This window comes from Prionailurus viverrinus, chromosome A1 (genome assembly GCF_022837055.1).
Source record: "Prionailurus viverrinus isolate Anna chromosome A1, UM_Priviv_1.0, whole genome shotgun sequence".
NCBI classification, from domain to species: Eukaryota; Metazoa; Chordata; class Mammalia; order Carnivora; family Felidae; genus Prionailurus; species Prionailurus viverrinus.
The window spans coordinates 193,674,784-193,687,670 of NC_062561.1; the positions used below are offsets into that span (position 1 = coordinate 193,674,784).

The 12,887-nt window shown below is 40.6% G+C and overlaps 1 protein-coding gene across 2 annotated transcripts in view; it reads left to right on the top strand.

Annotated features, from left to right (window-relative positions):
• The window catches only part of GEMIN5 (gem nuclear organelle associated protein 5), a 41,672-nt gene that overhangs the window by 22,441 nt on the left and 6,344 nt on the right, over nucleotides 1–12,887 (top strand). For both annotated transcript variants that reach the window (XM_047858846.1, XM_047858854.1), the window contains exons 16-24: nucleotides 1,129–1,356; nucleotides 2,384–2,497; nucleotides 2,966–3,088; nucleotides 4,392–4,487; nucleotides 4,900–5,037; nucleotides 6,022–6,169; nucleotides 9,527–9,646; nucleotides 10,074–10,284; nucleotides 11,794–12,042. In XM_047858846.1, coding sequence (XP_047714802.1) covers nucleotides 1,129–1,356; nucleotides 2,384–2,497; nucleotides 2,966–3,088; nucleotides 4,392–4,487; nucleotides 4,900–5,037; nucleotides 6,022–6,169; nucleotides 9,527–9,646; nucleotides 10,074–10,284; nucleotides 11,794–12,042 — 1,427 coding nt within the window. The remainder of the gene's footprint in view (nucleotides 1–1,128; nucleotides 1,357–2,383; nucleotides 2,498–2,965; nucleotides 3,089–4,391; nucleotides 4,488–4,899; nucleotides 5,038–6,021; nucleotides 6,170–9,526; nucleotides 9,647–10,073; nucleotides 10,285–11,793; nucleotides 12,043–12,887) is intronic.

Consider the following 12,887-nt stretch of genomic DNA (forward strand, 5'->3'; position numbering starts at 1 on the left):
TAAATAAATAGTAATGGATTAAAACTAACTAGGGGGCACCTGCCTGTCTCAGTCGGTTAAGCATCTGACTCTTGATTTAGGCTCAGGTCACGTTTGAGCGCTGCGTCGGGCTCTGCACTGATCACGCAGAGCCTGCTTAGGAATCTCTCCCTCTCTCTCTGCTCCTCCCCTGCTCATTGTTGCTGTCTAAAAATAAACAAATGAACTTAAAAATTAAAAAAAAATAGGAATCCATGAGTCCCTATTGGGGGGGTGGGGAATGAAGGTCTAAATAAACGGGGAAACAAAAGCTCTTTACAGAATGCCAACTAATGAATGTAGAATGAATGATGGAATTAGAAAGTTACCATTCAGCCATCATAGTAAGTTTTTTGTCAAGAAACATCGGTGGATAGTAAAACTAGTGGACGCAAACTTATTAATTACAAAGGGAAAATAAGTTTTCAGGGAGAAACCTGCCCCCTTAATCTAGTGATGGAGGTAAACAAATAATGAGACAAGTGGAAACTATGTGCTACCCACTGTGTTACATTGACAGCATCACTCCTGTGTATTCCAACCCCAAATGTAAAACCTAAATTTAATCATAGCAGACATCAGGCGGTGGGGGAAATCAACAAAATAACAGCCCTGTAATCTTAAAAGTTTCAAGTCATGCAAATTAACAGGAAAACGAGCCTCCTCCAGACTGAAGGAAACTAGGGAGATGTAACAAGCAAGTTCATCATGTAATCCTGGATTGATTCCTTTTGCCATAAAAGACATTCTTGGTACAACTGGCAGAACTTGAATACAGTCTGTGGAGTAGACAGTAGTAATGCATCAATGTTAATTTCCTGATTTTCTTGGTTGTGTTGTGGTAATATAGGAGAATGTCCCTGTGTGTAGGATACACACTATAAGTATTCAAGGATAATTGGGCATCATATTCATGGTTTAATGAAATCCTAAAAGGGTTTGGTATGGTTAACTTTTTGATACTCTAACTCTAAAAATTCATGGGGAAGGAAGAGAAGTGGTGAGAATACTATCAAAAAAAAGAGTGAGGACGTTTTAGAGATTGTCTCCTAGAGTGCTTTTAACCAAGAATCTGTACTTTACCTTTTGTCTTAATCGCGATACCTCTAGGTAAGAAAAGTATTGAATTAGAGAAAAAAAGGCTCTCTCAACCTAAGCCAAAGCCCAAAAAGAAGAAAAAGCCCACCTCAAGAGCTCCTGTAAAGCAGGATGTGTATGACGGGAATGAAGACGAGAGCATCAGGGAGAGCTCGGGACCTGTTGAGAACGGTCTGTCGGACCAGGAGGGTGAGGAGGAAGCCCGGGAGCCAGAGCTACCCAGTAGCATCATCTCAGTGGGTATGTGGCCAAATCCTGTGTTTCGTGGACTCTCTAGGACTTGATAGTCATGACCAGGAAACTAAGCCAGGTCCTTACTCAGTTTGAAATTTCTCTGTCTCTGACCTATGTATTGTCCCATCTCTGTAACTTAAACTGTATCTTTGGTGCCATTAGAAACTCCATTCATTTCTTAAAAGGTTATCTTAAGCCTCTAAACCCCTTTGAAGTGGTAAAGTGGATCTGGTGGAAGACTGGGATCGAAATAGTGAAGGTCTTTAGAAAAAACTTCTTAGCACCTTGGGCAGGATAAGACTGTGGGGCAAAGTGAAACCAGGGCAGTTTACTCATAGAAACTGACATGGGAAAAGTTTTCACAGTATCACATCTAGCCACAGTTATTGAAAGAAACCACTGCCCCTTACCAGCATCTGACCTAGAAGCTACCGCCACCCTGGGAAAAGGTTAGGAAAATAAAGAGCTAAAGGCTTAATGGATTTATTTTTTTAGGCTCATCAGAACGCCTTTATATCACAAAATGGTTGTACAAAATGTTCTTTACCCCTGTAGACCAGCCGCTGGGTTGTTTTTTTTTTTTTTTTTTTTCCCCAGCTGGGCTTTTTTTTTAAGTTCATGGTTGTGTGTGCTCAGGACTGTGACTCCATATCACATACCCTTAATAATTTCTATTAGTAAAGTTGTTCCTTGTTTGTATAATTAAATATATACACTTAATACTTTGTTACCTAATTATGTAACAAGTCTTCTGTCATCTGAGCAAGGTTTCAGAATTCCTGGGCCTATGGTATAAAGTTGTGGCAGCTGGAAACTTACAATTTCTCCTGAGATCAATCAGTCAAAGTTCTAAGACTTAGACATTTTGTGAGGTGGGAAAAGGGAGACTACCCATGTTTCCTTTTGAAAGTATTTTATCTCATGTTATGGAATATATAAATAATATTAAGCCTGGTTTAGTTCTTAATCATTAAAAAGAACTAGACTCTATATTGTTCTCCTCCAAACTTTTTCTTTATCTCCTATGATACAGCTTCTAGAGAACCAGTTACCTGCACTCCGGTTTCCATAGGTTTTGAAAAGTCAAAAATCACTGTTAATAACAAAGTCACAATACTGAAAAAGGAGCCACCTAAAGAGAAGTCAGGTTGGTGTCTAATGGTTAAAGTATTTTGTTAAAGCATCCTCAAATATTACATGCAACTGAAAACAGTCAAAAATGTTTGGTTTTTATTGTTGTTGGTTGGTTATTAGGATTTTTGTTTGTTTCTTGGGTTTTAAATGTTTGTGTTTTGATTATTTCAATTTTGGGTCATGCTTTTAAACATTTTTAACACTTAAACAATTTTAAACATTTCCTTAACGTTTTCATGAGGAAGTGTCATTTTGCAACTGTTGATAATGCTTCACAGGGGTTCACAGGGGCTCACAGGGGCGTGTTGTGTGTGTTGTACACACTGCCTCCAGCTAACTTAACTTGAAAGCTTCTTCATAAGTAGCAAATTTTCTGATGACCGGCATTATCCCTCCAGTAGGTTACAATCGCACAATGGCCATCCCGTTTGTGATTCTGATCAGCTCTTATTAGACCATCTATATTTTTATTACATTTCAGAATCCATAACCAAGAAGCGAAAAGCTCGTTCCATGCTTCCACTGACTACCAGCCTGGACCACAGGTCTAAAGAGGAGCTTCATCAGGACTGTCTGGTATTAGCAACAGCAAAACACTCCAAAGGTACAAAAATACACTCCCTTGGCCCATCCATAGTCTTCTGGGAACTAGCACATAAGAGGCGCTTGCTTGTATATTTGTTGAATGAATGAGCACACAAATGTCTAGAGTTGTTTATATTTCTAAATTCTTTTCCAACCTTCCATCCCCCCCATGGCCCCACCGCCAGGCTCCCCCGTGCCTTTGCAATGTAGTGCTCTGGCTTATTGTTCTAAATCCAGTTGTCACCAACCATCTATGTGCCGGAATTGGTATGATGGCTTAAATACCTCAGCATGAATCAACTCCTTCAACTACTTTTCCCCCAGGAAAACAGTATCTTCAATTAGAAAAAAAAGTATTTCCTTGTTGGAAATATACCCATAATATGGCAGTTCCTTTTTTTGGATTTGGTGGAAGTTTTTGTTATAGAAAGTTTTTTTTATTTTACTTTTGCAAAGCTCTCATTTAAGGCCCATTATTTTGATATTTGAACAGCTATATTTTTTTGAATTTTACATGTTGAAAATAGACACACATGATAAAATGAAATTCAGAGCTTCAAAAAGAATGTCAATCCCCATCCCACCCCGATACCCAATCCTCACATTTCCCCTCAAGACCACACTGTTAACAGTTTTTGTCTCTCTCCAGAAATATTTTATGCTCTTCTTACATACATAAGCCTCTTTTGGGGACTTTATCTTGACTTCCTGTAACTTACACACTTTATCATATAGCTTTACATTATTAACTTTACTGGAAAGTTACTCAGTTGACTTTTTAAAAACCAGAATGATTATTGAATCCCTTTGTGGTGGGTCCTAGTAAATGTTAAGGACATTTCTTGTTGGGATTTGAGGTTGGCCTTTTTTTTTTTTTTTTTTTTTTTTTTTTGAGGCAGAGGAGGGGCAGAGAAATAGGGAGAGAGAGAATCCCAAGTAGGTTCCACACTCAGCATGGAGCCCAGCGAGGGGCTCAATCTCACAACCGTGAGACCACTACCTGAGCAGAAATTAAGAGTCAGACACTCAAATCGAGCCACCCAGGTGCCCCTGGGGCTAGCTTTTTACATCCTCTTTCACCCTTTCCCCATCTTTATTTGAGCAAACTGCAGACTAAATTGTCTCACTGGATTTTGCCAAGGCTGAGCTTTAACACAGTGTTTTCATGTTTTGCTACCCTTGTAACCAGGAGGGGTCTCTGTTAGGGTAAACAAGGGCACAGGACTTCTCTTCACTGTCTGAAATGGGTCGTCTGGACACACATTTGGAAGTAATTGGACAGAAAACAGTAACCTCATTTTCTTGTCTTTTTGAATTTGCAGAGCTAAATGAGGATGTGTCTGCTGATCTTGAGGAAAGATTTCACCTGGGACTTTTCACAGACAGGACTGCCCTGTACAGAATGATTGAGGTTGAAGGTGAGGCAAGTCCAGTCAACATAACCCAGTCTGTCTCCATGCTTCCCTAATACTTTGTACACACCTGTTTTATGGCTGCCATCCTGTGGCATCATACTGGTTGGTTTTACATTTCAACTAACTAGGTTTTGAGTTCCCCAATCTGCATATTCCCATATACCCCTTGCATCTCTCATAGGACCCTAAACATACAGTGTTCACTCTGAGTGTAAGTGAAAATGAGTGGGTGGACAAGGGACTGAATGGGCTTTAAACCACATTATGAACACTCTGAGAGATGACTCACCCATCAGCCACCAACAACATATTACAGGAACTTGTTCCCCTCTTTTCATCCTGACTTTCCTTCTCTTAAAGTCTGTGCAGACAGGTTTCTGAAACATCTTCCCAACATTATGTCTCCTTCAAACAGGAAAGGGTCACTTGGAGAATGGCCACCCTGAGTTATTTCACCAGCTCATGCTTTGGAAAGGAGATCTAAAAGGTGTTCTTCAGACGGCAGCGGAAAGGGGGGAGCTGACAGACAGTCTTGTGGCTATGGCACCAGTTGGTATGTTCTTCTTGACAAAAGGGCTGTCACCTTGAAGATAAGTCCACTAAAGATGGACACTCTCTTGCAGGACAATTTGGCCATGTCTAAAGACTTTAACTCCGCAATTCTAGGTGTTGGAAATTAACTGTACTCACACGTGCAAAATGACAAGTATACAGGCACTGTCATTACAGCAGTGTTTGTCATAGCAAAAGACCACAGGAACCTCTCTGTCCATCAGTAAGAGACTGGCTAAATCTCATACCTCTACGGTAGAATCTCTTGGGAAAAATTAGGCAGCTCTTTGCATTCTAGTATGGAATGAAGCTCCAAAAGCATAGTAGGGAGAAGACTCAAGATGTTGATACATGACAATATTTACTACTCTGTCATTTATATTTGTCTTCACATAGTATTTCAAAAAGGTTTCAAAAGAAACTAGAAATAATGGTTGTCTCTAGGCAAAGGAATTTGGATGAGTTTGGGTGGGAGGACACCAGAATAACAAGGTAAATTATGCCATGCCCAGTTTTTTAACTTTATTCAAGTATACTTTAAAAAAAAAAAAAGAAGTACACAGGTTATGATGGCACAAACTGAATACACCCTTGTAACCAGCACCATATCAAGAAGTATAACACTGCCAGAAAGTACCTAGGAAGCTTCACTCATGCTCCTGTTCATTCAGTCTCCACACACCCCAACAAGGCTAATCACTGCCCTGACTTCCATATTCTCTTGTACCTTTTGAATTTTGCATTATTTTTTATGTGTTAGCTAATCAAAGAGAAAAAATTTATGTTTCAAAACATGGATATAGGGCGAGTAAATGAAGCAGATAATCTGTAATGATAACTGAATTCAGAGTATCTAAATGCTCTACTTAGTGCAGTGACTAGAACCAAGGTGTTTTCATTCCAAATGTAGATTCTTTTTTTCCTTACCCCTGCTGCTGCTTATTCAACCGTCATTTTTTTTTTTTTTTTTTTTTTTTTTTTTTAGCTGGCTACCATGTGTGGCTGTGGGCCGTGGAAGCTTTTGCCAAACAGCTGTGTTTTCAAGATCAGTACGTTAAGGCTGCCTCTCACCTCCTTTCTATCCACAAAGTATATGAAGCTGTAGAGCTGCTCAGGTCAAACCACTTCTACAGGTTTGTAGGACCCTACAGTTGAACCACCAGTTGGGCACAGTGTGGAATTAATCTGCTGACCGGTGCCACTTAATGATAACCAGCAGAAATCTTGGTTGTAATTAAACATTGCAGACGTACAGAAATACATGCACACTAGCCTAACAAACACCAGTGTACCCACTACCCATACTTAACAAGCGTTAACTTCGATCAGTATTTGCCACTGATCTTTTTCAGAATTTCTTTATCCCTAAAGTTGCAAACATAGAGAAACTGTGTAATACAAAAGAGATGGGATCTTGTCAGCCACCCCAAAAGCTCCCCATGTCCCCGACTGTTGTTGTTTTTAAGTATAACACTCCAGATTTGACTGAATTGCCTTTCTCCAGTTCTGTCCTCATCCTTTCTCTAAGAAGCAACCATTCTGCTGAGATTGGTTTGAATCCTTCCTCTCCAAGTTACTACACTTTCACTATAATACATTTGTAAGTAATGACAAACAAAAGGAGTAAAATATTTCTTATAAACAGCATACAGGTTTTTTTTTTATCCATTCTGATGGTTTCTGTCTTTTAATTGGAATGGTTAGGCCATTTACATTAAATATAAATATTGGTGCAATTAAAATTTACCATCTTGCTATTTTGCTTTCTTTTGGATTACTTGAATATTTTCTTATCTCCAATCCTGTCTTATTAGCTATACTCTATTTTATGGTTGCTTTAGGGTTGATGATGATTAGCATGTTTTTTTAATTTTTAAGTTTATTTATATTGAGAGAGAGGGAGAGAGAATCCCAAGCAGGCTCCACACCATCAGCACAGAGCCCAACGTGGGGCTCAGACCCACAAACCATGAATGAGATCATGACCTGATCTGAAACCAAGAATCAGGCATTTAACCGACTGACCCACCCAGGCGCCCCATGATTAGCGTTTTTAATTTTCACAGTTTACTTTCAACTAATATTGTCCTACATCTTATATAAAACTTATTTCTTTCCTTCCCTCCTGTCCTTTCTGCTACTTACTTGTCATATATTTGACATGTTATAGCCCCACATTACGGTGTTAGAATTTTTGCTTTAACCTGTCATCTTTTTAAATAACTTTTTAACTTTAAAACTTTTTTTATATCTGCCCACATACTTATTTCTAGCATTTTTCATTCTCTTACGTAGGTCCAACGTTCAACTGCTATCAATTCCTTCTTCACCTGAACAAGAATTTCATTTTTTTTGTAGTGTGATTCTTCTGGTGACCAATTCCATCAGCTTTTGTTTGTCTATAAAAGTCTTTAATTTTGCCTTCATTTTATTTTTTTTTTAAATTTTTTTTTTTAACGTTTATTTATTTTTGAGACAGAGACAGAACATGAATGGGGGAGGGGCAGAGAGAGAGGGGGACACCGAATCGGAAGCAGGCTCCAGGCTCTGAGCCATCAGCCCAGAGCCCGATGCGGGGCTCGAACTCACAGACCGCAAGATCGTGACCTGAGCTGAAGTCGGACGCTTAACTGACTGAGCCACCCAGGCGCCCCCCGAATTTTGCCTTCATTTTAAAGGATCTTTCTCTGGGGGTAGAATTCTAGATTGGCAGTTTTTGTCTTTCAGGGCTTCAGAGATGACTGTTTACTCTTACATTGTTCTTGACTTGACTGCATCTATTCCCATCTTTGTTATATAGGAACTGTCATTTTTTTCTCACTGTTTTTAGAACTTTCTCCATCACTGATTTTCAGCCATTTGATGTGATGGCTTTGGTGAGACTTTGTCTTTTTCCTGTTTTGGTTTGTCTTCCTCTGAAGGGTGTTGACCTCTGTTTTAGTGAGCACTGAAGTTGCTAATAGAACAGCTTGATCTTTTCATGGCTCGTTTTTAAGGTTTCTTAGAACAGGTTTAGAGAAATCTTTTTTTTTTTTTTAAGTTTATTTATTTTGAGAGAGAGTGCGCAGGAGAGGCAAAGAGAGAGAGAATCCCAAGCAGGCTCCTCACTGTCAGCGTAGAACCCAACGTGGGGCTTGAACTCACGAACCGTGAAATCATGACCCGAGCCAAAATCAAGAGTCGGACACCTAACCGACCGAGCCACCCAGAGAAATCTATATTCTAGAATTAGTTTGTCCTTCTACCTTCTGGTGTCTTTATTGAATGCCTGTGTGTTCAACAAATCAGAACTCAAATGTCTGGCTGGTCAAAACACCGAAGTCCCCTATGCCCTGAGTGAACTCTGGGAATTATTCAGCTTATAATTCCCTGATTGTTCTTTATCCAGCCTTAAGGAATGTCCTACACATGCATGGCTTTGTGTTTAGCCAAAGACTCATGAGATCCCCAAACAGAGTTCTGTAGGGCTTCCCCTGGATAGCTTCTTCCTTCCTATTATCCTGCCCCTCATATTCCAATTATTTTGTCTCTCCTCCACTCAGTAAGACTGCTGGGGCTCTGCTGGGCTCTCTATAGGAAAATGGCTATTAGGAGGTTCCCTTCTCTCGGGGATAACAATCCTGAGCTGCCTGGATCCAATGTCTGAAAACAGTTGTTTCATACATATTTTGTCTAGTTTAGTGGCAGGAGGGTAAGTCTGGTAAGTTGATGTCTCAAAATACTTCTTAAACATTGCTCTGCATAGATCACCTTAATCTAAAATACTTTTATTCTAACTACAACTTTATGTTGGCTACAACTCAGAAGTTGTAGGTCAGTTGAAAATATTAGCTCACTGAATTATACAGATACTCCAGATGTTAACACATTTCATTATAAAATATCCAGAAACATTCACATTCTTAAATATCACCATCAGTCTCTTCAGAAAAGTCTTTAGCATTGCTATCTAGCCCACAGTGGCAGGCATAGATTTTCTAAAATTCTCGTTTTCACTTGAAAGCTCAAAATTTATCATTGGCAAAAATACTGTTGGTTGTCAAGTGACAGACTTGGGGATCCCCAGGAATCCACAGACCACATGTTAAGAACTGCTGACCCAGGTGAAGAATTGAGCTCAGCATGTGGTTTTAACTTCCCACGTGGGGTGCCTGGGTGGCTCAGTCGATGGAGCGTCCGACTTCGGCTGGTCAGGTCATGATCTCACGGTTCATGGTTTCAAGCCCCGCGTTGGGCTCTGTGCTGAGCTCGGAGCCTGGAGCCTGCTTCAGCTTCTGTGTCTCCCTCTCTCTCTGCCCCTCCCCTGCTCATGCTGTCTCTCTCTGACTCTCAAAAATAAATAAATGTAAAAAAAAAAAATTTAACTTCCCACATAGTGCAGGAAAATGGTTTTGTACAGGAAGTTGGAACAGTATAAGCAACACAAGAGGGACAGTTTATCCTATCTTCCAGCCTTTTCAAATTGGCTTTTTATCTGTTCTGGCCTCTAGGGAAGCTATTGCAGTTGCCAAGGCCCGACTGCGCCCAGAAGACCCGATCCTGAAGGACCTGTACCTCACCTGGGGAGCCATCCTGGAAAAAGACGGCCATTATGCCGTGGCTGCCAAATGGTAAGCTGGAGGGAACAGGCATGTACCCAAACATCGAAGAGCTGTGATGCAGAAGAGCAGGACGAGAGTAGTAAGTTTAGAGGGGGAGGTAAAGTGACTAGAAAACAAAAAGCCATATGTGTATTAAACCTAGCTTCATAAGATTCATCGTCCTTGGATGAATCCTTTATATAAATCACCTCCCTTATATAAATCACCATAACTACTGAAGAAACCTCAGTAGCAGACTCAGAAATTCCACCTTTCTCTAGTAATGTCTTTACTATCAAATAAGGAAACTGGGAGAGAATAAAAACTCTATTTGGGTTCAGTTCAGCAAATGTATGTCCTTACCCTGTAGGATGCTGCCACTCATTCTCTATGTTGAGATGGAAGAGGGTATAGGAGATCTGTTGATGACACTTTTGGGTTTTTGTTTGTATTTCAGCTATTTAGGGGCTGCTTCTGCTTATGATGCAGCCAAAGTTTTATCCAAGAAGGGAGACGCAGCATCACTTAAAACAGCTGCAGAACTGGCTTCAATTGTAGGAGAGAATGAGTTGTCCTCTTCCCTGGCTCTCAGATGTGCCCAAGAGCTGCTTTTGGCCAGGAACTGGGTGGGAGCCCAGGAAGCGCTGAAGCTACATGAAAGTCTAAAGGTCAGTCTGTTCTTGTATCTCCAGGTATTTAAGAGGGAAAGGCCACAAGTCCTTTTCTAGTCAAATTCCAAATGAATAACCTAGTTGCACAGCTGTACCAGTTTGGCAGGTACCCTTAGAAGTGTCCAGCAAGCCCTGGCCATACTATCCCATGGAAGTACCATGGCTTGTCCACTGCCATATTCAGAGTAAGAGATAATGTAGTCATTCATATTATTCTCCTTCCTTATCAATTTGTGTACAACATACATGAGTCAATTTTAGTCAGCATAGCCCTGAGCTAACAGTCTGGTGTTTCTTTATTGGTGTCATCAGGTCTTCTTTGAAGAGGGAGAGGAAGGGGAGGATTTCCAACAGAAATCAAGGTGCTCCGCCATAGCATCACTCTTTAACTATAAGCCATAACGAAGTGTGGCGAAATCAACATTTTCTTAAATGTCTGTTTATCCCTTTCTGGTTAACTATGAGTAACTCACCACTGTTTTATTTGACGCATCAAACTGAGATTACTTTAAAAGCATCAGCACTCTCATTTTCTAAAACACATAAACATTTTAGACAGCTTTACTGCTCAGATACTAACATGAACTTTGTAAGCTCCCCTCTCCCTAATAGAGTAACTGGACCTAAAGACAGTTCCTACCTAAATATTGAAACCCAAGAAAAATAGTAGCTTTCTAGGAAAGCTACTTCCTAGCAAAAGTAATATGCCCTCAAAGACAGTGTCACTTGGTGTATTACTTATAAAATGACCAAATCTAAAGAGATTTTAATTTATCCATAGCAAAAAAAAAATTCCAGAATGGTTATTTAAGCATTTCTTTTTTTCTTTTAAAAAGCATCCTTATGAAAGCAAGAAAACCTTTACGTTTATGCAGAATGCTGTTCTGGTCATTGTCAGGCTATTTGGGCTAATATTTTGCCAAGCCGAACTGAGAAAATACTGTTACAAGGGTATACGTGAACCTCATGGCAACTGAAGGTCTTAGCAAAAAGAAAGATACTTGCTGACTCCTCTGAAGCCTGCTGGGACATGGCGCCCGACACCTGCCGCAGCTGTCATATCTGCACAGCTTATCTGCTCTAGTACCTTCTGCCCATTGCACTTTGCTTCTGTATCCCTTAATGTAAAGTTTGGACAGGGGGAAAGAACTGGATGAGCCCAGGCTGTCTTTTCTCAAACTGGGTCATAAGTCTTAGGTGACTGTCCTGTATGTGGTCTACACTGCAGTGGACAGGGCTGTAGTTGGGATTCTGTGTCATAAAACTATTTGCTTGGGCTCCAGGCTACCTCCAGGATTTCTGCAAAGGCATCTGGAAAAATGTCTATTAGATCACCTCTTTACCCCCCGCCCCCTCACTCAATGACTCACACTGGCCAGAGGCAGCCCCCTAAAGGGTCTGGTTGCTGCAGATGCGATGGGGAACACAGAGAAACTGAGAAGAGCTCTTGAGATAATCAGGCACTTCCATTGCCTAACAGTTCCTGTCCTTGTTGTTGGGTTTCAGGGTCAGAGACTGGTGTTCTGCCTTCTTGAGCTCCTGTCCAAGCGCCTGGAGGAAAGGCAGCTTTCGGAGGGCAAAGGTTCTTCCTACAATGTGTGGGCTGCAGGCACTGAAGGGCCCTTCGTGGAGAGGGTGACTGCAGTATGGAAGAGCACCTTCAGCCTGGAGACCCCAGAGCAGTACCAGGCAGCATTACAGCAGCTGCAAACTATCAAGTACCCATCTGCTACAAATAACACTCCCTCCAAACAGGTACCCTGTCTGCACTCTGCAGTAAGCCTTCCTTAATCCACGTCTAGTATAATAAGGAAACCAATTGAATGCCAGTTTGCATTTCAGAAAAGACTAAGGCAGGCACAGGCAACCTGGAAAGATCCCTTCAAGACTAATTAAGGCCCTTTAGCTTTGAAGTTAGTCTTAGATCAGTATTCTCTTTAAAAAAAAAAAAAAAAAAGCCTAAACCTACACAAAAGCACAGAGAAAAATATAGTACTCATCAACCAGGAATTACCAGAGTTCACGTGATTTGTCATTTTGCTTCATAGAGTTTTTTTGGTTTTGTTTTGCATATATTCTTCTAGTTTTTAGTAAAAGAAATAAAGTAAGTTTGAAGTCCCTGGTGTCCCGGACCTTCCTTTGGTCCCATTCTCCTTTCCTAGCTTACCAAAGTCAGCCCCTAGGTCACTCATAGTATTATTTTTTGCCTCACTTCAGTGACCAGTTTGTAAAATCTATCTGTATTGATGCAGAGAGATAAAGTTGATTCATTATAGCAGCTATACCCATCCTATAAATGTATGTCAATTTATCTGCTTTTTCTTTTGAAAATGGGGGAAGGCTCATTTATTTTTGAGGAATGAGACTTCCTCGAATGATAATATAGCACCTTGGGAAACAGTTTGGCAGTTTCCTATTAAGTTAAATATAGACATGCCCAGTGACCCAGCAATCCCACTGCCCAGATATTTCACTAAAAGAAATACAGCCTTGTACACAGCTGTTCGTTGCAGCTTAGCGGACAGCAGCCAAAAGCTAGAACAACCCAGACATCCATCAGCTGCTGAATGGATGTGCAAACTAGCCTATCCAGACAGTGG